This window comes from Channa argus, chromosome 6 (assembly GCF_033026475.1).
Source record: "Channa argus isolate prfri chromosome 6, Channa argus male v1.0, whole genome shotgun sequence".
Lineage (NCBI taxonomy): Eukaryota > Metazoa > Chordata > Actinopteri > Anabantiformes > Channidae > Channa > Channa argus.
The window spans coordinates 17,550,637-17,573,265 of record NC_090202.1 but is presented as its reverse complement, the minus strand read 5'-3'; the positions used below and the strand labels follow the sequence as shown (position 1 = coordinate 17,573,265).

At 37.1% G+C, this 22,629-nt stretch overlaps 3 protein-coding genes across 10 annotated transcripts; 2 read left to right on the top strand and 1 right to left on the bottom strand.

Annotated features, from left to right (window-relative positions):
- The first annotated feature begins 369 nt into the window (after positions 1 to 369).
- On the top strand, positions 370 to 5,026 carry LOC137129001 (matrix metalloproteinase-20-like). Its single transcript, XM_067507757.1, has 10 exons — positions 370 to 549; positions 1,126 to 1,364; positions 1,856 to 2,004; positions 2,344 to 2,469; positions 2,575 to 2,733; positions 2,861 to 3,005; positions 3,248 to 3,381; positions 3,703 to 3,859; positions 4,226 to 4,329; positions 4,761 to 5,026. The coding sequence occupies exons 1-10, from the start codon at positions 424 to 426 to the stop codon at positions 4,859 to 4,861; spliced, it is 1,440 nt and encodes a 479-aa protein (XP_067363858.1). The 5' UTR covers positions 370 to 423; the 3' UTR covers positions 4,862 to 5,026.
- A 3,869-nt stretch (positions 5,027 to 8,895) lies between these two features.
- Positions 8,896 to 15,892, top strand: tbrg1 (transforming growth factor beta regulator 1). Of its 8 annotated transcripts, none has more exons than XM_067507752.1 (15): positions 8,896 to 8,952; positions 9,466 to 9,568; positions 10,019 to 10,076; positions 10,177 to 10,259; positions 10,428 to 10,464; positions 10,797 to 10,859; positions 11,537 to 11,773; positions 11,967 to 12,037; positions 12,159 to 12,394; positions 12,474 to 12,610; positions 12,871 to 13,017; positions 13,882 to 13,979; positions 14,176 to 14,286; positions 14,647 to 14,792; positions 15,437 to 15,892. In XM_067507752.1, the coding sequence occupies exons 2-15, from the start codon at positions 9,525 to 9,527 to the stop codon at positions 15,523 to 15,525; spliced, it is 1,557 nt and encodes a 518-aa protein (XP_067363853.1). In that variant the 5' UTR covers positions 8,896 to 8,952; positions 9,466 to 9,524; the 3' UTR covers positions 15,526 to 15,892. The 8 variants fall into 8 exon arrangements, with proteins under 8 accessions (XP_067363853.1, XP_067363849.1, XP_067363854.1 ...); XM_067507748.1 differs by having other exon boundaries at positions 8,934 to 8,952; positions 9,466 to 9,603; XM_067507753.1 differs by lacking the exon at positions 8,896 to 8,952 and adding an exon at positions 8,971 to 9,201 and having other exon boundaries at positions 9,466 to 9,603; positions 14,176 to 14,282.
- A 341-nt stretch (positions 15,893 to 16,233) lies between these two features.
- siae (sialic acid acetylesterase) lies at positions 16,234 to 21,592 on the bottom strand. The gene is made up of 10 exons (XM_067507754.1): positions 21,390 to 21,592; positions 21,011 to 21,172; positions 20,476 to 20,630; positions 19,970 to 20,108; positions 18,566 to 18,734; positions 18,369 to 18,454; positions 18,161 to 18,294; positions 17,866 to 18,020; positions 17,154 to 17,340; positions 16,234 to 16,948 (listed from the first exon to the last, which is right to left on the bottom strand). The coding sequence occupies exons 1-10, from the start codon at positions 21,442 to 21,444 to the stop codon at positions 16,682 to 16,684; spliced, it is 1,509 nt and encodes a 502-aa protein (XP_067363855.1). The 5' UTR covers positions 21,445 to 21,592; the 3' UTR covers positions 16,234 to 16,681.
- Positions 21,593 to 22,629: the final 1,037 nt, after the last annotated feature.

Here is a 22,629-nt window from a genome sequence, read left to right as displayed (position 1 = left end):
CATCAGGGCAACAATCCTTTTCTATGATGTTGCCTCATGTCGTTGTTGTCTGTGATTATCTGTGAGTCAACATGTGGCTCTCTAAAAACTCTTGTAACATAATTTTGTCTTACATCACCTTAATCATTATTGAACCAACCGATTTCAGTTAATTTCATCTCTTCACACAATTTAAATAAGGTGCTGAAACCAAAAAAACCGTGCACTCACCATTTCAATTTCCTCATAAATTGTTACTGGGGCAAACATATCACCTGAGAAAGTTTCACTTTGTTTCTTTTTGCAGTCCTTCGCTTTCTGCAAACCCCTCCCTGATTCCATGGCACTGTCTGAGGTTGCTCTTGCAAGTGGCATGAGTCACAACAACCCTTAAAAGGCTTTCTCATTAACCAGAACGTTTAGCGAGGCCACTACAATTCATGTATGGAAGTCTGTGAAATGCACAACATGCTGCTGTTTTGCTGTGTCTTGTCTTGTTTCATGGCACTTACTTTGGAGACAGAAGGCTCTCCCTCTACTGAACAACTGGTTGAATTGAAGCTGGCTACAGTAAGTGAATAATAGCATGAACTACATTGAATGTTTGACATTGTATTGCATGTGATTTAATCTCTGCTGTACAATGCTAAATTCATGCACAATAGAAAGTGGTTCTTTGTGGGGTTAAGTACATAATTCTCCCCTGCATGTAGGATGCTGAGATAAGCACCCACATTTCCCTCTGAATCCTCATAGCTTTTATATAGATTTAGCATTCAATTTGTGTCCTTCCTCTTTACATAGATTTATTTTTGTTTTAATTTAGCAATTTAACAATTGTTATAATACAGTTTTCATGTATTACAAATGTTGCTTAAAAAGCTTCATTCAGTATTTTGTCCTGTATAGATTTTGTTCTGTAGTTGTAGAAGGTGGTACTGTTGCTGCTATAGATATGATCAACCAAGGCATGTAGATCAAATAAGTTACATTTGTAAAGCTAATGTGACATTTTTTTGATGCCTTATGTTCAATTAACTAGAACATGTTCCACAAATCAGGAACTTTGTGCCTTGGCATTTATTGAGTTACACTTGCCTTGCAAGGCAACCTGACATCTGAAGTGGATCTTAAATCTCCTCATAGGAATACCTTAAACGGTACTATAATCTTCGAGAAGAGCCTTTGGGGCGTGTGAAGCGGAGTGAGCCATCCTTCACCTCAAAGGTGAAAGACATGCAGAATTTTTTTAGGCTCAATGCAACAGGGATGTTAAACTCAGAAACTCTTGAGGTGATGAGGAGCCCTCGGTGCGGCGTTCCAGATGTGGAGGAGTACAGCCACATTCAAGGGACACGATGGAACAAGAATGTCATCACCTACAGGTATCCACTGTGGTCTGATGCCTGTTTTTTTTTTTTATTTTAGAGTAAAATGACCACTGAAAACGATATGCTTGTATAAAACACACAAGTACAAGCATATCTCTCTTAAACTAAACTTGCAAAAAATAAAGCCTAATGAATGTTCCTTAAATTTAAACCCCATCACATACTGTATGTTGAAAATACTGAGCGTGCAGGCAATACATTTTTTGGCAGAAATAGTGAATATTAACTGTTGTAAAATATTATGATTTGGGCCCCTGAGAGTTGTTAAAGTGCCAAGTACACCATACAGTTCATGCTTTAATTTATATAACACTGTCTGAAACATGTTTATTTCTCCTAGAACAAATGTATCATTATGCGAGAATTTAAGTATGCAGCTGTTGTCATAGCTTGAAATGTAGGAATATACATATTTTTTTCAGTTTAATGGCTGTACTGAAATGTCTTGATTTCAGCAAGATGACAAACACGTGTTGCTTTTGCAGCATTGGCAGGTACACCAGAGATTTACCTCGCAACACTGTGGACTCTCTGATTGAGTCAGCTTTCAGTGTTTGGGCCAGAGCCAGCAGTCTGACGTTTGTTAGGTCGCAGACCCACAACGCTGACATCATGGTGGAGTTTGTAACCTATAGTGGGTTTGTCTTTTGTTTCATACAGACATGGATAGGAATAGGGGATTTTTAGAAATGATGTATGTCATTAGTAGATTTTTAGTGACATTTAATGCAGTCACACACATACAGTATAATGTAAACACAATTGAGTGGATTTTCACATGAGGAGATTCAGTAATTTAATATCTAACCACGTAAGCGTCATCACATCATTATCATCATCACGTGGTGGCTACCGAGCTCGACAGACTCATTTTGAGCAAGTTAAAAGAGGCCTGTCATTTCCTCTGGGTTGAAAAGAACATGGATTTCTCTGTGGTTTCTATTTCATGTTTGGCCTCAATTCTATAATGAAGACCATGGTGACATGTATCCATTTGATGGGCCTAGAGGCACGCTGGCTCATGCTTTCGGTCCAGGCTTGGGAGTTGGAGGTGACACACACTTTGATGATGATGAGCGCTGGTCAGCAGGAGAAAGAGGTGCTGAATTTAATCACACTTGATCTCCACATGCACACAGAAGGAGCTGCAAACTACAGCAAGCTTTTTTATTTATAAGGATACATGCTCTTTGTGCTTTGTCAGGTTTTAATCTCTTTGTGGTAGCAGCGCATGAATTTGGCCATGCTTTGGGCCTGAAACACTCCAGACACCCTGAGTCACTGATGTATCCAACGTACAAATCCTCCCGTCCAGCCAACCTATTATCCATAGAAGATATCGTAAATATCAACAGGCTTTACAGTAAATAGTTTTCATTTAACTCAGCATACTATGCGAATACTTGAATACTTAGAGTTGAAGTACATTTTTGCTCCTTTGTAGTTTCCCGTAAATGCAACCTGATTATGTCCATGCTGTTGTGCAATAGGTCCAGTTAGAGGTCATCCAAATTACTGGAGCCACTGGCTGTCAGGATCACTGTTCCCTCAGCTCATGCAGAATAAATGTTCCCCAGACCTGACCTTTGACGCAGTGACCACTGTTGGACGTGCCACTTTCTTTTTCAGAGAAAGGTGCTTAAATTATTTGGATTTTATAATATACTTATACTGAGAAATTTGAAATGGCTTAAAATCACTTTTTGTGCCGTCTCACGTGATGGTACAAATACAATGTTACAGTCCCGTGCATTCTAAACCTAATACTGCTTGGCATGGTCACTGCTGCTGTCTGTATTTACAATAATGCCAGTGAACAAAGTGTGTCTTTTTTCTTTTCTTTTTTTTTTTGGTCTAACTGATTATTTTCCCACAAGGCATCTCTGGATTAAACATAATGAGCAACATGACATAAAAGAAGGTCCAATTACCAACTTTATGCCTAAGATTAAAACGAGCATCGATGCAGCCTTCTGGGTCCCTCGAAGGTCTACTGGTTACCTTATTCATGGTAACTACTCATCGTCTTCCAATAGCAATAAATAACAATAAATAATGCATTTTGAATGTTTCATCTATTTTGTTTTATTCTTGGAAATCCATTTGATGCCAATAAACAAACTATGAAATGTTTCTACATTTTCCATTAAAAAAATTATTACAACTAATAAGATGGTTTGGGCAATTTTTGATTATCAAATCTGTCAGTAAATTAAATCATCATAATAACTTCACTGAAATTCTGTCTTTGTATACATATCAATATGTACTGTATGAGTAATCGTTTGAAAGTCAAGTATTTCACCTTTCACTTTAAAAACAATCCTTATAGGATCCATGTTCTGGACAGTGAAAGGCTCTTATGTGAAGGGAAAACCCAGAAGACTCAAACGCTTTGGATTCCCAGCCTGGGTGCAGGATGTTCATGCAGCAGTGCATATAGTGAAATCAGGACGCACTCTGTTCTTCATGCATAACATTTACTGGAGGTAAGATGAGAAACAGCTGCAATCACTGCCTGTACATTTACACATTTGTTTACACTATGTTGTTCACTTATAAACAGCAAACGACACAATAACCAAGTGCAACAGGCTGAATTTATTCAAATCATAATTTTCTTGCATTCATCCAAATAAACAGTTTGAAATTGTCTTAAATATACAAGTACCTTAAATGTATAAGTACCTCCATAACAAAGACAAGTCACAAAGCACTGCTAGATACGAACTTAAACACTGAGAAAATCTGACAAATGCTCAGTCTGGATAATGACATCTGATAACTTGATCATAAAGTGCAACTTAGAGATGATCATGACTTCTGACAAACATTGTTTGTATTATGTCTTTCAGTTACAATGAAAAGCAACGGATTATGGATTCTGGTTACCCAAAAAGCATCAGTGAGGACTTTCCCGGAATAAATGGAACAATAAATGCAGCTGTTCATAAAGAGGGTGAGCAAGTGTATATTATTTCATACCGTAAAACTATTATTATTTATTCAAATTTGCTTATTTTAATCTTACTTAATATTGTGTACATGATGTACATGATGTACAAGTTTTAGCAGATGGCAAACTGCCTAATGTTGAAATGTGAAAGTTTAGTAATTTAATCTAGATTAGGCCTACAATCTACATTAGTGGTCATAAACTTGAGGGGATCAGCATTGGGTTCGCCTTTATAATTTAAAACTGTATAATGTGCGTCTTAATCATATCATATACTGTAATTTAGACTGCAGAAGCAAAAGTGGGTATTTCAACTCAGATGCTCATCTTTGTCACCATCCATGACTAAACACAACAACACTCTAGACATCACAACATAAACCAGGTGGAAAACATGAATCACTTTGTTTGTTTCTCGATGATATGATTTATAGGTTTCATCTACTTCTTTGTTGGACCACAAGTCTACAAATACAACTACACCCAAAAACATGTTGTTGGAGTTGAGAAAGCAAATTCCTGGATTGGATGTTGAAATGCTGTAAATCCATGAACACGCAGCAAACACATTACTTGAAAACCGAAATTAAACAACAAGCAGAATGGATGATTGCTTCTGTCACCGTCATTGCTTTTCCAGTTTGAGGATATTTTATTTATCAGTCTTTTTATTTTGTCAAAATAAAGCATTTAAACCTGATTGTATGTTTAAGGGTTTTATATGCACATCACAGTGAAATGCTCCATGAATTTGCACATCAGCTTCTTTGGTTTGTTGAGCTGCAATATGTTTTAATCAAAACTGCAAGTCTTGCTGGTGAAGTCTGATTTACAGCTATAATAACAGAATATAAATTAGATTAGCTCCACTTAATTGTACGGGTTTTCACTATGTCTTACTGAACATGCTGTTTCTTTGCTACAAAACACACTGACTGTGCTTGCAGGCGCCTGCGCGCACACACACACACAAACATATGTACATGTATTCTATATATATATGGAGGAAGTGGAGCTGGCAAACTAACCCCCCTACTGGTTAATAGGGGGGTGACTGCATCACCATTTATGTTAATTTCAATCAGACTGAGTTGCGACATTATAATTATGAATTGGAGGAATTGTTTGAGGAATCATATGATAAATGTTAAACAAAACTTTTACAAACTGTAACAAAATGGAAATTGTTAATATGTATTTAATAATGTCTTTATGGTGGTTGTATTTACAATTTTATCTACCATTTCCTTATCTGCATTTCTTTGCCATATACAGTTAATAAGTGAAATCAGTGATCATCTTTGCTTCTACCTTGATCTTCTACCTTTGTTTGTAATATTAAACAGTAGAACTTCTGTGTATCAGAAAGGGCATCTGCTGTAATATGCCATCGAAGAGACACAGATCATATACTAAAATCAACCTAGTTTTGTTTTAGAATAGTAACATACATTATCTTTAGAGCCCTTGAACAATTTTTGTCTACACTTGAGTATGAGCACTGATATCCTGCATCTATGTAAAGCTAGTTTTCCCAGTGATCATGTAAATGTGTTTTAGATTTGATGTTGCTAAATGAGGACGTGTTGGTGTTTGTGGATTAATCTTTTTCACTGACCTGCAGAATGGCCAGACATGAAAAGAGAGGATGTGGTAAAGTCCTTAAGTTCAGCACTGAAGATGTGGACTGATGCAGTGCCACTGAGGTTCATCAAAGTCAGCCATGGCAAAGCTGACATAGTTGTCTTATTTGCCCACAGAAGTAAATCTGAAAACCACCTCTAAGGAGTTATTATTTTGGCTAAGCTAAACTTCAAATAGTGAATAATTATGGTTAATAAGGCCAGGGGAAAAAGTTTCCTTTTGAAGCTCACAGAGATTTCGTTTCCTTTGCTGGACCTTGTGGTGTGTTGGCTCATGCCTTTCTGGCAGGAGCTGGGATATGATATGATATAAAGTGAAGATGTGCACTTTGAGTATGAAACGTCAACTGCAGGTTTGTCCCTCACAGAATATTTATAATTCTCTGAAATTACAAATATTAATAGGAAATCAGCAAAACATAAAAATCTGTATCCGATTTTTGGATATTATTGACTTTAATTATGTCTTTCTTGCTACAGACTCTTGGGCACGTAGTGATTTGGTTAGCTCTCAGGCTGCTCTTTGTGAGATACAACTTGCATATATATTGCACTTCTGCATGGCTACACCTAAATCATCTGATTAGGGTGTGATACATGACCCTTTCAAACTACACTCAGAGCAGCAGAACTTTTCACTTTAATTCAGTGCTCAGTTACCTTTTTTATATTAGCTAACTGGGATATTTTAATATTGCTTTTCAGGTTAGTCTGTTTGCTATTGCTGCTCATGAGCTTGGACACTCACTGGGTTTGACTCTCACAAAAGACCCTTCTTCTATCATGTACAGAAGAGGGGTTACAGGTATCAACAGCAGTATCCAAAGATGATGTGATTGGAATCTAAACACTTTATGGTGAGAAACAAAATACACATGTACAATTTGTTCAAAATCTGAAGAATACACACAGAATGATGGGCACTAATGCATGTTTAACACTTTTCTTAGGCAAGCCTACCAAAAAAGTGAAAACTCATGTGGCTCATGGATAATGCGAACCGAACTTTCTTTGCTGCAGCAGCTACAATTGGAAGAGTTTTTTTTTCTTTAAGAACGGGTACTTTATGATTCAAATAGGATTGCAATACAGCATTTGTATGTTTGAACTGCAACTGAGTCTAGTTGACGTTTCAATTCACGTATGTGTGGACAACAACCCAGGCAACCAGCTGGAATCTCCTTACACGGAGCCTCAGCAGCATACACTTACCCAGCATAATTTTACACATTGATGCTGCATATGACATCCCTGCCAAACTTCACTGGTAGAGTAATAGGCAGTCCGCAAATCATCACTTAGGGATTGTCAGCATAGCAACGCTTGATTTCGAGCAGGAGAGCACAAATTATAACCTTGTGCAACATGAGTTAATGCAAGAAACGTAATGAGTTAGCCAGCACTTGTGGTGTGTTGTTGTTTCATCGACTTCCAAAATGCAGTGACACAGCTGTGTTTTTCCAGATCATAAGTACTAGTTGGTTCAGCAGCGTAAGCTGAGAAGTTATCATGGCTTCCCCTCCAGGGTTAAGCAGGTTGATGCTGACATACATGTCAGTGAATATCTTCATGGGGGAGTTTTATTACGTGTAATTTTGTAAAATAGCCACTCCTGTCAGATTTTCACAATCATATTGACTGTTCCCATGAAGTGATATATTTTCCAATAGTAAACTGTTAATCTTAGTGAGCTGTTTAATCTAACCTTCATTAAATGTATTTTTATTGAAAATAATTATTTGTAATTTTTGCTTTATATTGTTTTTTTTAAAAACGTTTTATAGAATTTTTAGGGTATAATCAAAGCTTGACTGTTCAGTGTATAAACTACAAGAAAATCATAAAATTTGAAGATTTACATTAATTTACACTCTCCTGGGAATCCAAAGTCCTAAAACCCAGAAACTGACCATAATCACCAGGTGTCACAACACACATTTAAATGCAACCTGTTGTGTCTTGTGCTGTAGATCTGCACACTTGTCAGAATGTTCAACACAAGACATGGTCAATTCATGTGGTCAATGGGTGGGGTTTACTGCAATGCCTATATTTTCATATGGAAACACCATTCACTCCTATTTCAAAACAATGTTTTACTCAATAAGAAATCTGGTGTTGACAGATTTCTGTACAATTTGTTTTTTAATTGACAGGTATTTTTGTCCTGGGATAAAGTCTTATCAGTATGACTTCAGACAAAACCAAGTGGTTGATATGATAGCAGGAAATTCTTTGCTTGGATGTTCATAAAACGCATTGTTACATGTTGCCAGTCCTGTGATAGACTGGCAATCTGTCCAAGGTTGAGCCTACCACTTGCCAAATGTGAATGGCATAGACCCCCTCAAACCCTCAGGCACATGGCTGCTGAATTGATGGACGGCTATGTCAATGCATTACATCTGAATTTGCTTAAACAGTGTCTTTTTTTCTTTTTGTAATCTTTGTAAGTGAAGAAATAAACCAATTTGTGAAACCTGAATTAACAAAGGGTGGAATCGTGCATCACCTTATTCACAAAAACCACAAGTATGGGAAACAGATCAACACCAGACTTAGTAATTAATGCTTTGCACCTGACTTTGTGATTTGCCATTGCCACTGGGTATGAAAGATTTTAATATTCATTGTGGGTTGCTCAACATGTTGAACATGAAGTTAAGACCGATAGATATATACTATATCTATATATAGATACTATATCTATATTGATACTATATATATATAGAGAGAGAGATAATATATAGATAGACCCTCAATATATCGATAGAAATATATATTAAAACTTCAAAATACTATTAGACTTTATATAGGCCATATTTAACAACCAAACGTCTCATCTACATTTACTGCACATATCAACAAGCCATCGAATCTATTGCTGAAAAAGGTTTTGCATATTATTATTCCTAACTCTAAACGAATGAAATCGGATATCCGGTAACAGTGCTCTCAGAAATAGTGTCCGGTGTAAAAAGAGGTATGTGTTCCACTTTCGGGCTCCTTAATACTCTACCTAAGTGTATACATTTTTAGTCCTTGATAGTCGCTTTTTATTGATATGTTTATGCTTGAAACAAATCTTTATTACACTGAGATGTGGGCGGCCGTTAGCTTGCTAAACTTCGCGTATGGCCGCTCTGTAACGTATATAAACAATGTGATGAAGAAGATGGCAGGTTCCGGTTGACACACGGAGATAAATAATCCGGAGCACGAACTGATAGACGTGGGTTTGCTTGTTTGTTATAGTTGAACATAGGTAATATGTGTGGGTTGTACTTGTTACAGTGCGGGTTTTTCTTGTTAGAGGCAGTGAGCAATTAGCGAACCTTACTTGTTTTATAACAGAATATGCATGTTTATGGATTTGTGTTGCCATGTCCTAATGTTACTAATCCCAGTTGAGCGTATCAGATACCTGTCGAAAGAAATATAACGATGGTTAAGGTTGTAAACGCCTCGTTAACGTTTATTCTTCTCTACTTGGCAGAGGTTTGTTCTGGTCTCCTATGGAGTCACTCAACACGTTTGAATCTGAGATGGAGGCGGATGGACAGGGAAACTACTCGCTGTTTCCTGCTCTGGACAGCATTGCAAGTCTGTCAGGGACTGCTGAAACTCTAGAGAGGTTGTTGAAAACTGTAGTCGAGTCTGTAGTTTTAAACACATTCTTAGGATGCATCCCACCAATTGTTTTAGTGAGACCATGTAGATGTGCCCAAATGTAAATCTATAATAAGTGGTTGTATTGGTCCATAGACGGAATCATATCACGGTACAAAACGGTTTTCTTAGTAATAGTGTGGAAGTGCTTTGCTTCGCCTGGGTGCTTGGCTGAGTAACATCAATTGGTTTTAGGCAATTCCATATAATGTTGATTTCAAAATGCAATGCCTTTCACATTTGCTGTTGCTAACAATGCTAGTTTCTTGGCTTTTGTTATTTATAACTCATGGATGCACATGTGCACTGCAAGACTGTCAATTTTAAAGTTGTGGAAAAAATAGTTACACAGTATGATAGTAAACAGGTTCTGTTTACAGTGAACAACCCAGTGAAATTGCAGAAAAGCCAAACCTCACATGGCTCGATGCTGCACAGGTACCTACCATTTATTCTTCGTGTGCCATTGTGGTTTTGTCAACAAGTTTACCATAGTCAATTACTGTAAGACCTTTTTTGTTTTCCTTTTTTCATGTAGATTGTCTTGGAGGAAGCGGGACGCCCCATGCACATAAAGGAAATTAAACAGAGAATCATTGACAGGGGGCTTGTTCAGTCTAAGTACAGCAATCCTCTCACTTTGTTTACATGTTTTCACTACACATTGAGTAAATTCATAAAATAATGTTTGTGTGTTTTTTTAATCATATATTCATCCTAATTTCATTAGTAGAATGCAGACTTATCCTTTAGTGTCCTCTCAGGTTTATCTTGTTCTCTCCTCTGTAGTGCAAAATCAAGCCTGGAAGCTGTAATGTACCGAGAGGTAAGGAGGATGTCTAAGACTCAGTCTGACAGCTACCTCTGCTGTTGAGAAAAATAACATGCACTTCCATTTACCGTTTGTGTTAGTTCCGTTGATACTCTACAAACAGTACGTCGTCTGTATTTCTGTTACTACATGTTTCTTTGTTTGTTTTTTCATCCTACTTCTTTGCCTTTGTGTCACAAGAAGAGGCAAACATTTCTGTCTTGTAATCAGAACAAAGGATGGGCAAACCTTGATTGACAGAAATAATCTAAATTCCCCAGCTTTGCAAGTCAAATCTGGCTCTTTCAGCCCTTTGCATTCGGGCTCAGTCTCACATTATGTTTCAGACACAAAAAGGCAGCAGGCGATTCAAGAGGATTGAGAACAGAAATGGAGTCTTTGCACTGCTGGTGAGTTATTTGGATACTAATGCTAATATCACAAACCCCAGTATATGTAATGGGATATTGAAAATGCATTTGACCGTTTACACAATATCTAGGTCTAGAAAATATTTCACATCACTCCTTGGTTTTATCATACATTATCTAAAGAATATTGATTTATGTATGCTAAAAATATTGGTTCATTATCCTTGAAATTGGTAGGTACAGTGGAGATTAAATGCTGTTTTTTGCTTTTTTTCTGCTTTATTAAAGCAGATTTAAAAATCCATAAAGGTTTAGCTCTAAAGTTGAGCAGTACCATGCTCATGTTAAATGTTTGTAAGCAGCAGGGACTTGGAGTTATATTAGACATACAATTTAGAATAATATATGCCCATTATGGACATTCTTTTTTTTGTTTGTTTTGCTGTGTGAAAATTTATTAAAAAAGGATATTATTCAAAACAACCTTCCAGACATTTCTGATATAAATATCGGAATACAAATAAATTCACTTTGTTTCACATTGCACATGCACATTTTGCTTTCATTGTTTTTCACAGTGGAAGCTACATCAGTGTTAATGTTTCACCTACATTTTAGTCTGTGTTTTCATCTGTCATCCTGAGGGCAACACAAGCACATGCCTCAGGTTCTCCATATGAATATGAATAGGCCTACGTGTTTCTGTTTTCTCGCAGACTGATGAGGAGCGACAACAGGCCCTGCAGGCTTTCACTGCCCAGTCTTTCCTTGGCTCTCCACTGCAGAATACCATCTCCAGTTGTGGCTCAGGTGCATCAGCCCCTGCCTTCCCATCCCCTACCAGTTCTTCTGAACATAGGGCCAAGATGAAGAGAGGTCCACGAAAAAACCAGCATGAAAAATACAGACTCAAGTACCTCAGGCTGCGCAAAGCTGCTCGTGCCATGATATTTGTAAGTGGACTATTAATTAATTAATTAATTAATTAATTAAAGGCTTTTCCAGCTATTATAGCTCTTCTTCACATGATGCAAGTTTTTCAAATATTACTTGAGGGTTTTTTTCTTTTCCAATTAAATACATTTTGTCTAAGGTCCACCGTATATCATATGTTGCAATATGCCGGTTTTCAAATTATTTCAACAGGAGAATGCAGCTCTCTGCGATGAAGTTGCCCATTTAGAAGAGAAATTTCTCAGAGCAAAGGAGGAACGAAGGTGAGTGGACTTATTTCAATTTGATTTCCATATATATTTCCATGTCTAAAAATATATAAATACTAAGTGTTCCTCAAATCTCAATGATTCTTTTAAATTTTAATATTTTTTTTATTTCCAGGTTTTTATTGAAGTCCCTGTTGCAGTACCAGTCTTTTTCAGAAGGGGAGATACTGCCCACACCTAGCTCAACCTCTCATCCACCTGTGCCTCCTGTTGCCTCAGGTCCTGGAGGGGCTTCAGGAATTTCTGGGGGGCATAATCTGGCATCAGTGGTGTCTACAGGGGAAGAGGGACCTCTTAAAAAACCCAAGAAGGAAAGGAAAGAGCGAAGCAGGGAAAATGGAAAGGAAGAACGTGAGTAGTATGGTCCAATATTAATGCAGATGTTTATTGCTAATAGATTTAAGTATTTTATTTGCTTGTGCTTGTTAAGTTCCAAAAAAGATGTCTAAGAAGAGAAAGCTAGCCGATGGGTCACGGAAACTGGTGCAACCCATCCCTCTGGACTCCTCTGGTCGTCCTGTCTTTCCTATTGTACTGGGAGGTTTAACGACCTACAGTCTGGGGGAGGTCAGTGGCTGTGATGACTAACATGTCACGTTGTTGTTGTTGTTGTTGTTGTTGTCAACATCATCAAGGTACAATCATGGTAAACCTCTGAACTTGAGTCTTTTTACCATAACAACATAATGTTTCTAAGTTGTGAATCACAGTTTAAAAACTAAATGTATCTATAAGAAGACAAAGTGACAATGCAGTAAAGTGTCTCTAGCTGACAACAATCACTAACTGCAAAATTTACCAAAGGCAAACTTCTGGCTGCTTTCCAGATTATCACAGACAGAATGTTGTTCCATGATGAATGTGCCATATACCCAGTGGGCTTCTGCAGCACAAGAGTCTTTGCCAGCATGAAAAACCCTGACCAACAGTGCCTCTACACCTGCCAAATCAAGGATGGAGGAACAGGTCCACAGGTAAACATACAGTCATGATTGTTTTGCCAATGCTCTTGTGGCGGTTTCAGGTGGTAATAACAGTAGTATACCACATGAATTTGAAAAAGATGAATCAAAATTGTGTTTCAGCTAAGATCCAAGGGTCCACGTAAAAATTACCATTTACTACCTTATAAATATTTTTTACATTTTAATAGGTTGGAAAGAACTCTGCCTTTTTAGATTGGTAGGGTGAGAGGTTTGACATGGCCCTGAATGTTCCATACAGTGGGCTGTGTGTGTGGGCAAGCGGGAAGGCAAGTGTAAGAATTGAAACTATGATGAACTGAATCGAATGCAAAACAATATTGGTAGGTAACAAGTTTTAACATGTTTTGATCATCATATAGGTGTAAAATATGCAGTAAAATGCCATTTTGAAATTTCTCTCATCTTAAAAAAAAAAAAAGAATAATAATAAAAAAAAAAAACGAGCAGTTATGCCAACTATCTATGGTACACTTGCAAGAGATTTTCAGGGTCACAGCAGGTCGGATGCCACAGTTCTTCAATGGATTGAGGCTTTCTAATGTCTCTGTTCATGTAATCCCAGACTGCCTCTGTGGGGACAATATTCCTCGTTCTTCTCGATGACGATGGTTCTTTTTGACTCGGGCTACATGTTTATGTTCTGTGTCATTACCTAATGTTCCTATATGATTACTAAGGATCCAGACATCTTAACTGCCTAAAATCCTTCACCGATTTGGAGGAACAGGATAGTCAAGTGCAGAGTCTCCATCTGTCCTGCCGGCCCCCCTGGAAAATAATGTCCTGAAAAGAGTAGGGATCCTGCTTTGATGACAAATGTGTATCATGTTTGGTTTTTTTTTTCCCTCCAAGTTTGAGATTGTACCTGAAGAAGATCCTCAGAATGCAATTGTGGCCTCTTCTGCCCTGACTTGCCACTCCAATCTACTGAAGGCCATCGCATCTGTCAGGTACCAGTTCTCAGAACAAAAGCTTGCTTTGACTCTTCATATTCTGAATAAATAAACTATGATATTTTTTTGTTCTCAGTTAGCTCAGCAAATGTAAACTCTACGAAATATCATGCAGTTACTTTTACAAAACTACAGCAGCTTTGTTTTATATCACTTTAAATACATTTACTTATTCATTATGTCCTTCTCCTAGTTCCAAGTCTGTGGCACCTATCGTGCCATCAGGAGCTGACTTCTTTGGCTTCTCTCACCCCACCATCCAGAATCTCATCCAGAGTTGTCCCGGAGCACGGAAATGTAGCAAGTAAATTCACTCTGATTGCTTAATATGAAATATGAATTGCAATGCACAACACACAAACTCACACGCACTGTTAACGATTGTATGTTGTGGATCACTGAAGAATAGAGATAACATTCCTCCCAGTTTTCTACAAAGGAAAAAAAAAAAACCTGCCTACCTTTTGTGTGAGCTAAAACTGCATATCTTCCTGAATCATCCAAAAAGAAATGCAAATCAAAATATTTGTAGTCTGTTTGAAATTCTTTGCAAACCTTCACTATGTTTTGTGAGGTGGGTTTAAAGTGAGGGTGTATATTTTTGGTCAGTATATGCTACATTCATAGTCGTAGTATTTATTCATTTTTTTACTTGTTTATTTAGCTACAGATGGATCCGTTTTGAGGTATGTCGACCTGGTGATGGCCAAGTTCCTCACAGTCTATCAGAAGACGATGCCTCTGTCAACTTTGACGCCTATCAAAGACACCAGGGATTTGATGAGAACATCAAGACGGAGCACATAACAGGTTGTTAAAATACAGTTGTGATCACAAATTTTACACTCTTCATCCAGTCCTTAAATGGGAATTAAACCCCAATTAAAGTGTTGATTTGATCCACATCCAAATCTTGATGGTTTAGTGCAAAGTATTTAAATTACATAATGTGTTATAAATATGCATAGAGAGTGACCTTTAGTGGTTGAAATGTTAGGACTATTGCACAGAACTTTTGCTATGTGGCATATTGATCTAGTGGCAGGTAACGTGTTGTGGCAGTTATTTGTGTCATAAAACCAAGAAATTTAACTTATTCTGCTAAGTGTGGTGAAATATTCACCCAGAGTTCTCCCAGAAGTTTGTTGATGGGTACCAAAAGTGACTGCTAAGGAACAAATAAAACAAATCAAACAAATCTTCAGTGTATTGCTACTGTATGTATTTTTCTATACTGGTACTTCAGTGACTCTATTAACCATATATATTGTTCCTCTGGGCTTCTACTGTAAATAATTTAAATGTAAACTAAATTTCCTTAAAACTTTTGAGTACGCTTTTAAAAGTGTATGTCCAAAAGCCCAAGTACTCTTTTTGGGCTTTTTCTAACGCAGACATTGTGATTACTTTAGTATCACACTGAAATTTCTTCTACTCTGTCTGTCGTTCCTCAGGACAAACACCTCAGTCTCCAAGCTCATCTCATCAGCACCACCTGACCTCTCCAACCATGATGCCCTCTACCTCATATTTCAGCTCCTGATTGTCTGACTGTAATCTATATAAACTTTCAGGCTTACATTTTTCCTTATTTTAAAATATATACTTCCTTAAATTATCCATGAACTGGTGGTAAATGATAAACGTATGCTATTCATTGTATGCCATCTTCTAGCAAGCCCCAGACAGCAATATTGGGGATGTCTTTTAGCATGGTGAATGCTAATATCCTGGTTGTGACTAATGAATTAGCTCCTTGCTTTATGTGCCAAAATTAACATAAATCCACATTTTCCACAGTGTATGTGTATACAGACAACTGTGCTGGATTTTATAGTCAATAGACACAGACAATGTATACAGTATAATTGCATTGTGTGGAATATGCAGAAATAAAAACTGTAAAGGGGTTATTATGCTTTATTTGATACAGAATGTACTTCATGGCACATTACTGCATCAGTATTCAACAATTAATAACCTATTTAAAGATGTAGTTATAACACACTGCAGTTAACACAGCTTTCCAATTGAACCTGTATGCCATGTTTGAATTAATAATTCAGCTGCATTTTTTTGTTTTACCAGTGCATCAGCGTTGGTTTTGAATATAACGTGTAGTTAAAAGTTGTTGAATGGTCATTTGCAAATTATGCAAGCTGAACTGACTTGTTTTGCAAACTTCAAAATTAGAATTGTTAAAATAAAAACACATTTGTCATTCATTTCTACAGTCACACAGTCCTGTTAGTGATGTTCAGCAGTTTATTTAAAATATGGCAGAAGTATTTCTAAAATTCATTCAACAATTTTCAGTGTTCAGACTGTTCTACTGAAGAAATTCTTGGCCTGACAGACCAGAACTGGTAATTATTCCGCTTATAAAACATATCTGCCTGTGTGTGGGATTTCTTACTTACACACATTGTATAATATTAAAACTATCCAAACAATGCAAAAATCTAAACAAAATATCCCATCTTTATATATCTTAAGGATTGTTTTAAAAACAAAAAACAAATGTTTTTTTTTTTTCAATGTACTAGCGCCTTTTTATCTTATTTCCCAGCAGTACACTTAACTTGCTCACCATCTTTAAAGTGTCACTGGTTGACTTATTTAGCTTGCAGTCTGAAATATCTGCCTAGATACCTGTCTAATCAGGATCTTTCAGTGTAAAGAACCACACAGATTCCTATTCAGTAGCTTGTCCAAACACTTCCTCTGATTGGATACCGGTTGCTAATAAAAGGAGGCGCAGGTAAAACCTTGCTGGCGCTGTAGAGGGGGCAGGCTTTAAAGTCACAGGGCCAGTCTTTCCATGCATATCGGAGGGCAGCTACTTCTGTAGTTGGTGGACACATATTGGCAGACAAGTGGACAGTGGCTGGACCCCATTGTATGATGGGAGCGGGAATCCAAAGTGATTTAGGGTCACATGGAGCTTTAATCTCTGAACAACAGGTCTAGATTAAAAACAAAACAAACCCTTTATTTATTTAACCATTTAAGAAACAAACAAAAAACTAAAGTACTGTAACTGACTTTATTAATTTATTAAACAATAAATTACTAGGCTGACCCAAAACATGTATACTGTTTTTTTAAATAGATATTTTATGTTAGAATTGTTAAAGCAAGCAGGTAAATGTACCCTGCTACCAGCCTTACCTCAAAGATGTCTTTAGATGGTGTGACAGAAAGTTCCTGGTCGTAGGTAATGTTCACATATATTCCTGTATAGAGGATTTGGGAGGGGAAAGGTCCCAGGAAAGGAACAGCCTTTTCATTATAAGCCACTGCCCTCGCTCCCAAAGTCAGTCTGTATGCTACATCTTGCTTGTCTCTGGGATGGATTCTAAAACAACAACAAACAAAAATAATTACAGTAAGTACAGGGAAAAACAAAAAGATGCCCAAATACAAAAGCAGGTCACAATATGACATTTACATTTCTATAATGAAGACGTAACTGCAGTTTTGTTACATCAAAAAAATCTGTTGATGTTACTGTAGTATGCCAGGGACCTAATGAGTCTTGGCAGGATATCCAGGGAGGAAGTCCATAAAAAGCTTTATCATTTATTTGCTTTTGTTTTTTAAAAACAAAGTGGATGCTAGTGCCGAGGGATGAAACAGGAATGATCTAATAAAAAACAATCTTTTCATAAAGCTACAGTGCCTTGGAGAAGTATTTCTAACAATTTTCACAGAAAAAGAGATACATTGAGAAGAGCTGTCTCATGCAATTCTTGGCAGTGTCATGCATATTTCTGCATTTTCTGAAAGGCTAAGTCTGAATCACAACCAGGGGTAAAACATAATACATTTTGGTATTATTAAGATTTTACAAGCTATGAGTACTGATAAAGAGGACCCTTACGTGCCATACGGTGATTTTTTATCGGGTAAATCAATAGCAACGGCCATAAAGGTTCGATGCATCCTGTGGTTTGGGACAAAGCCAATGTCTGCAGTCTGGTGCCAGCGGATGTTTGGAAATCCATCATCCAAAGAGCCTTTTTTGTAGGTTGATAGCTGCAAAGAAATATGTATTAGATCTAGAATAACGTACAGTAAGTGTTATATGCAAAGGCTTTCTGCATTTTATCTATATAGTGCCATAGAAGGAGAATCAACTACTGTATAATTAACATTAAAACATTAAAATAGGACACCTGGACGAATCCAAAAGGGAAGTCCATAGCTGTTTGGCCCCCTGAGCCTTGGTGAAATGCCATCCTCCAGTCATTAATCATAGCAGGGAATGAGCAGTTGTACTTGTCCTGATGATAGTCTGCATTTGCCTCACCTGTAAGTGTGAAAAGCCTGATAGTTTTATCTATGGCTACATGGAACATCGGATACCTGAGGAGGTGGCCTTACCTTGGTACCAGATGGCTCCTTTGAGAGTCATGTTGAGCAGTGGGTGGATCATTGCATTCCACAAGACAGAATTGTTTTCTTGAGGACTACAACATGTAAAAATTTGTAACAGTGCAGGTACAGTAGTGCATGAAGAACAGTGCTTCATGTAGCAAAATTAGAAACGCTTGTTAAAGCAATTGCCATGCGTATCAGACCTGTCTCTCGTTGGCTCTAATCCACACTGCTGCAGTGCTCTTGAAGATGACCAGGCTTCAACAGGTGTGCCCCCCCAACAGGACTCCACCAGTCCAATGGGGTACTTCAGATTCTCATACATGTATCGCCCAAAGAGCCAGCACACAGCAGAAAAATCAGCCACACTTCCTGGAAATATACCTGCCTGTTAATTAATCTATCAATAGGGTGAATGTAGATAGTAATACACACTAAAACAACAATAGTGTGTAGTTTAAAGTATACATTTTACCATATGTGTTACAAATGGCTGATACAGTTGTACAATTAAATAAATTGGTTTGCATTGTCTTTTGTGGAAATGGCAAAAAGATTAAAACAAAGAATTCTTTTTTCTACCAAGATAATATTTAATGCACATTTACCAAATTATCAACTCTTGATGCTTAAAGAGAGACTTCCCCAAATTTCAGCTTGCTTTCCATGGCTTTAGTTTAGTAAATGTACATCAATGCTTTTAAACTTCCCTCTGACTTCCCAATATTAAAATATTTCTCCAATTATAGCTGAAAAACACCCCCAGATGACATCACCCGGAGGAGTTTGTCATCATTAGGAGTTCAGATAATGTCATTCGGGGGAGCTCTGGAAAAGAGGGTTGATCATGATTACAAACTGTGTAGTGTAAGCAAAAAGACGACAAATTTGAACTCAAGGTTCTGCCAGGTGTCATCTGTCATCTTTTTTAGCTAGAAGTAAAGAGATATTTTCATATAGGGGAGTCAATGGTAAGTTTAATGGCATTTATGTACATGTACTACCCCAAACTAGAACAATAAGAAGCAAGTTCAAAATCAGTGAAGGCATCCTTTATTGACTGATATCAGGTGAGCTAAATTGGACTTGCATTTGCACAAATCTGTAAGTGGGTAGATCTCCAGGGGGCAGTTTCAAGCAGTTTGCCAAAAGCATTAAAAACCATGGTATCAGGAAAACAGCTTTAAGAGGATGCCAAAATTAAATATATAAACCTTCATATAGTTGGAGAGGGATATAGCAGTATGTCAAACTATTTAGAGACCATAATCCAGAAATGGTGGACATTTCGAGACTAAGAATTGGAAAACCATGGAAATAACTAAAAGACCCTGGGCAAGACACTGAATTTCCTACCATCATTCAAATGTGGATCCTTGAACATGACAATGATCCAAAGCAAAGGCTACAGAAATAGTTTGAAATGAATAAGGTGAATGTTTTACCATGGCCTTCCCAGTCTCCAGACTTAATATCAATAAAAACTTTTGAAGAAGGATGTGTGTGATAGACAATCAAGAAATCTGGTAAACAATAAACCAAATTGAAACCTTAATCTATAAGTTTTTACTATTTCATAAATAAACAAATACACTTTGTTCACTTACTTGCTTTGGGCACAGACCAGGGAAGCTCCACTTGAATCAGATCAGTCAGCTCAGTTTCACTCAGTTTTAAGGCGGCCATAAAAATCCTGACATGAGGATACTTTGCTGCAAGGGCCAGCTCCTCTGATGCATTGAAAACCTATTGGAGTATGAATAAATGCATTAATAAATGAGAGGTCTATAAACAATTAAATATGAATATATACATACATTGCATAGAAAAAAGAAAGTTCTCTTTTAGTACAATGTTTCTTGTCACTTATCTATCTATGCAAACTTTCTGACCAATGCACCTTTTCAGCTTTTAGAGTCCGATCCTTTGCTCAATGTCATGGATGCTGTCGATCACGTTTCTAGCCCTGATATTGTGCTTAGAGGACAATTCTTTGGTCTCAAACCAGAAATAAAGTAAACTTATCTAAACATATTAATTAAAGATTTCCCTGCAGACAGTCTTATTGCACATTATGTTATCGTAAACAAATGTATGAGAAAAACAAATCTACCTGAGATGTATTAAAGCACATGTTGCTCTGTCCTCCACACAACCAAACATCCCCAAACAGCACATCTGTCAGAGTGACTGTGCTGTTCTGGACAGCTGCTGTCACATTATAAGGACCACCAGCCTCTACTGGGTCAAGGGTGACTCGCCAGATACCTAAATATGCAATAATGTAAATGAAAATGAATTAATAAATACATCAGGGCAATACACAATAAATAAAGAAATATTTATATATACTTCTATGCTAAATGGAGAACATAGTGATTATTTAAGAAGGGGTAATATAAAAGGCAAATAAAAAAAAAACATGATGAAAAAAACATGTTGCTACTGCAGAAAATGGCGACAGACAAATTTAGAAACCCCTGTATTCAGGCCGCACAAATTAATATCCTGTTGGTGGTTATACAGCTCAAATACAAAACTGGCGTGAAATGTCTGCTCCTGTCAGCATCAACTCATGTGATCTCTGCTTCCGCACCCTGAGGATTTAAAGATAAAATTCCAATCTGAACACAATTGGCTGTACTTACCTTTTGTGACAGTGACTGGGGAAGTTTTCTGTTTTATTGGTCCTAACAAGGACACGATGACCTGTGTGCCCTCAGGACCATAGCCCCACAACACGGATCTCTCCGGGGATTTCTGCAGCACCATGTGGTCTTCATAATATGAAGCAAAGTGCAAGGACGCATCTACAAAGCCAAAATATTTTTTTTGCTTCTTCTTTTTCACATCTAAACATTTCTTAAAATGCAAAATCAAATATGTGATAATGAAAAACAAATGCCAACACATACTCATGCATGTGCACTTTGTTTGGACTTTAGGTTTATGTATAATATTACATACGTCCAACATAAGTCCAACACAGTGCAGTTTTACACAGCACACACGGGGAAGTCTACTCACCAGAGAAGTGAAAATAAGCTAAAAGTATAAAAACGATACAGCGTGTTGTTGCCATTACAAAAAGAAACCAGTGTTAATAAAAATCTGAACTTTGACAGACTGTGTGACAAACAAAAAACTTCACAAAACGTCAACCCTGCGAAATTACGTTTTTTTGCCAAACGTGCAGTGAAGATCCATGGAGAACCCTACGGATTGGCGACGTCCCGTTACGACACCCAGAGGCGCTACAGGCGGCGAACCTTCAAAATAAAAGCATTGAAGTCAAATATTACAAACCTAGGCTGTAGAAAATCAAGCCCCTTCACTGGGGCAGATTGGGGACAAACTCCACACTCCTCAAATAAATTCAACCATTAAACTTAACTAAAATGACTCATATTTTTTGTTCTTGAAAACAACAAAATACTACATCAAAATCACCAATAGCCTACGGACAACCACAACATCAATTATACTTATTCCCTCTAAAGATTTTATTAGGCTAAAATAATTACACAATTTCTCAAATCTCCCCCTACCATCCCCAAACCAGATTTCTACTGTGCATCCCTAAGAAGGCCAAAGTAATTAGCTTCCATAGGCTTAAACAACAGCATGAAAAATGAAAGCAGGTGTAACATTAATTATCCAACAGTTTTCCAGCCAGGTGTTTAACCATTGAAGCATTTTATGCAAGACAAATTGACACCCTATGTTTTGTCGGCATGTTATGTAACACAAAACCTATATTTAGATGAAAGATGGAAGGTGAATGGGAAGCTAACATAAATCAGTCAGAAAACAAAAAACTTCGACAGAAATATGTTAATTAACAGATTTATTGATAGATATAGGGTGGCAGCATGTACATTAATATAGATAAAGGGCTATATGAAAACATTTTCCTTTTACATTTGATAATTTGGCCCACCATAACATTTGCACATCTCTTCAGAGGCCAGTGATGACAGCTGAAATTTAAAGTAGCAGATTTAACTAATGGCTTAGGGTATATTTGTTTGATATCCCACTGTAACTCTATCACCATGGATGTACATCAAACTTGATGAAAAGACATGATGAAAGATGTGATGAAAAGGAAACAGAATGCAGATTAGTTCAAGGTGGATTTGTGCTTGATAGAAACATGAATGACAAAATGTACAAATGGAATGTAACTGTTTTTATTTCATTGGCAATTTAATTTTAATATTTACAAAAAACTTGATCTTGAATGCTCATACGGAAATAAATGTTA

Coding starts and splice junctions, on each gene's coding strand:
- LOC137129001 (XM_067507757.1), top strand. CDS start 424: ATGGAAGTCTGTGAAATGCACAACATGCTGCTGTTTTGCTGTGTCTTG. Junction 3,860..4,225: donor ATGCATAACATTTACTGGAG/GTAAGATGAGAA, acceptor TATGTCTTTCAG/TTACAATGAAAAGCAACGGA. Junction 4,330..4,760: donor TGCAGCTGTTCATAAAGAGG/GTGAGCAAGTGT, acceptor TATGATTTATAG/GTTTCATCTACTTCTTTGTT.
- tbrg1 (XM_067507748.1), top strand. CDS start 9,485: ATGGAGTCACTCAACACGTTTGAATCTGAGATGGAGGCGGATGGACAG. Junction 10,860..11,536: donor ATGGAGTCTTTGCACTGCTG/GTGAGTTATTTG, acceptor GTTTTCTCGCAG/ACTGATGAGGAGCGACAACA. Junction 11,774..11,966: donor CTGCTCGTGCCATGATATTT/GTAAGTGGACTA, acceptor TTATTTCAACAG/GAGAATGCAGCTCTCTGCGA.
- siae (XM_067507754.1), bottom strand. CDS start 21,444: ATGGCAACAACACGCTGTATCGTTTTTATACTTTTAGCTTATTTTCAC. Junction 20,109..20,475: donor TGTGCTTTAATACATCTCAG/GTAGATTTGTTT, acceptor ATACTCCAATAG/GTTTTCAATGCATCAGAGGA. Junction 18,021..18,160: donor TCCCTTTTGGATTCGTCCAG/GTGTCCTATTTT, acceptor ATTTCTTTGCAG/CTATCAACCTACAAAAAAGG.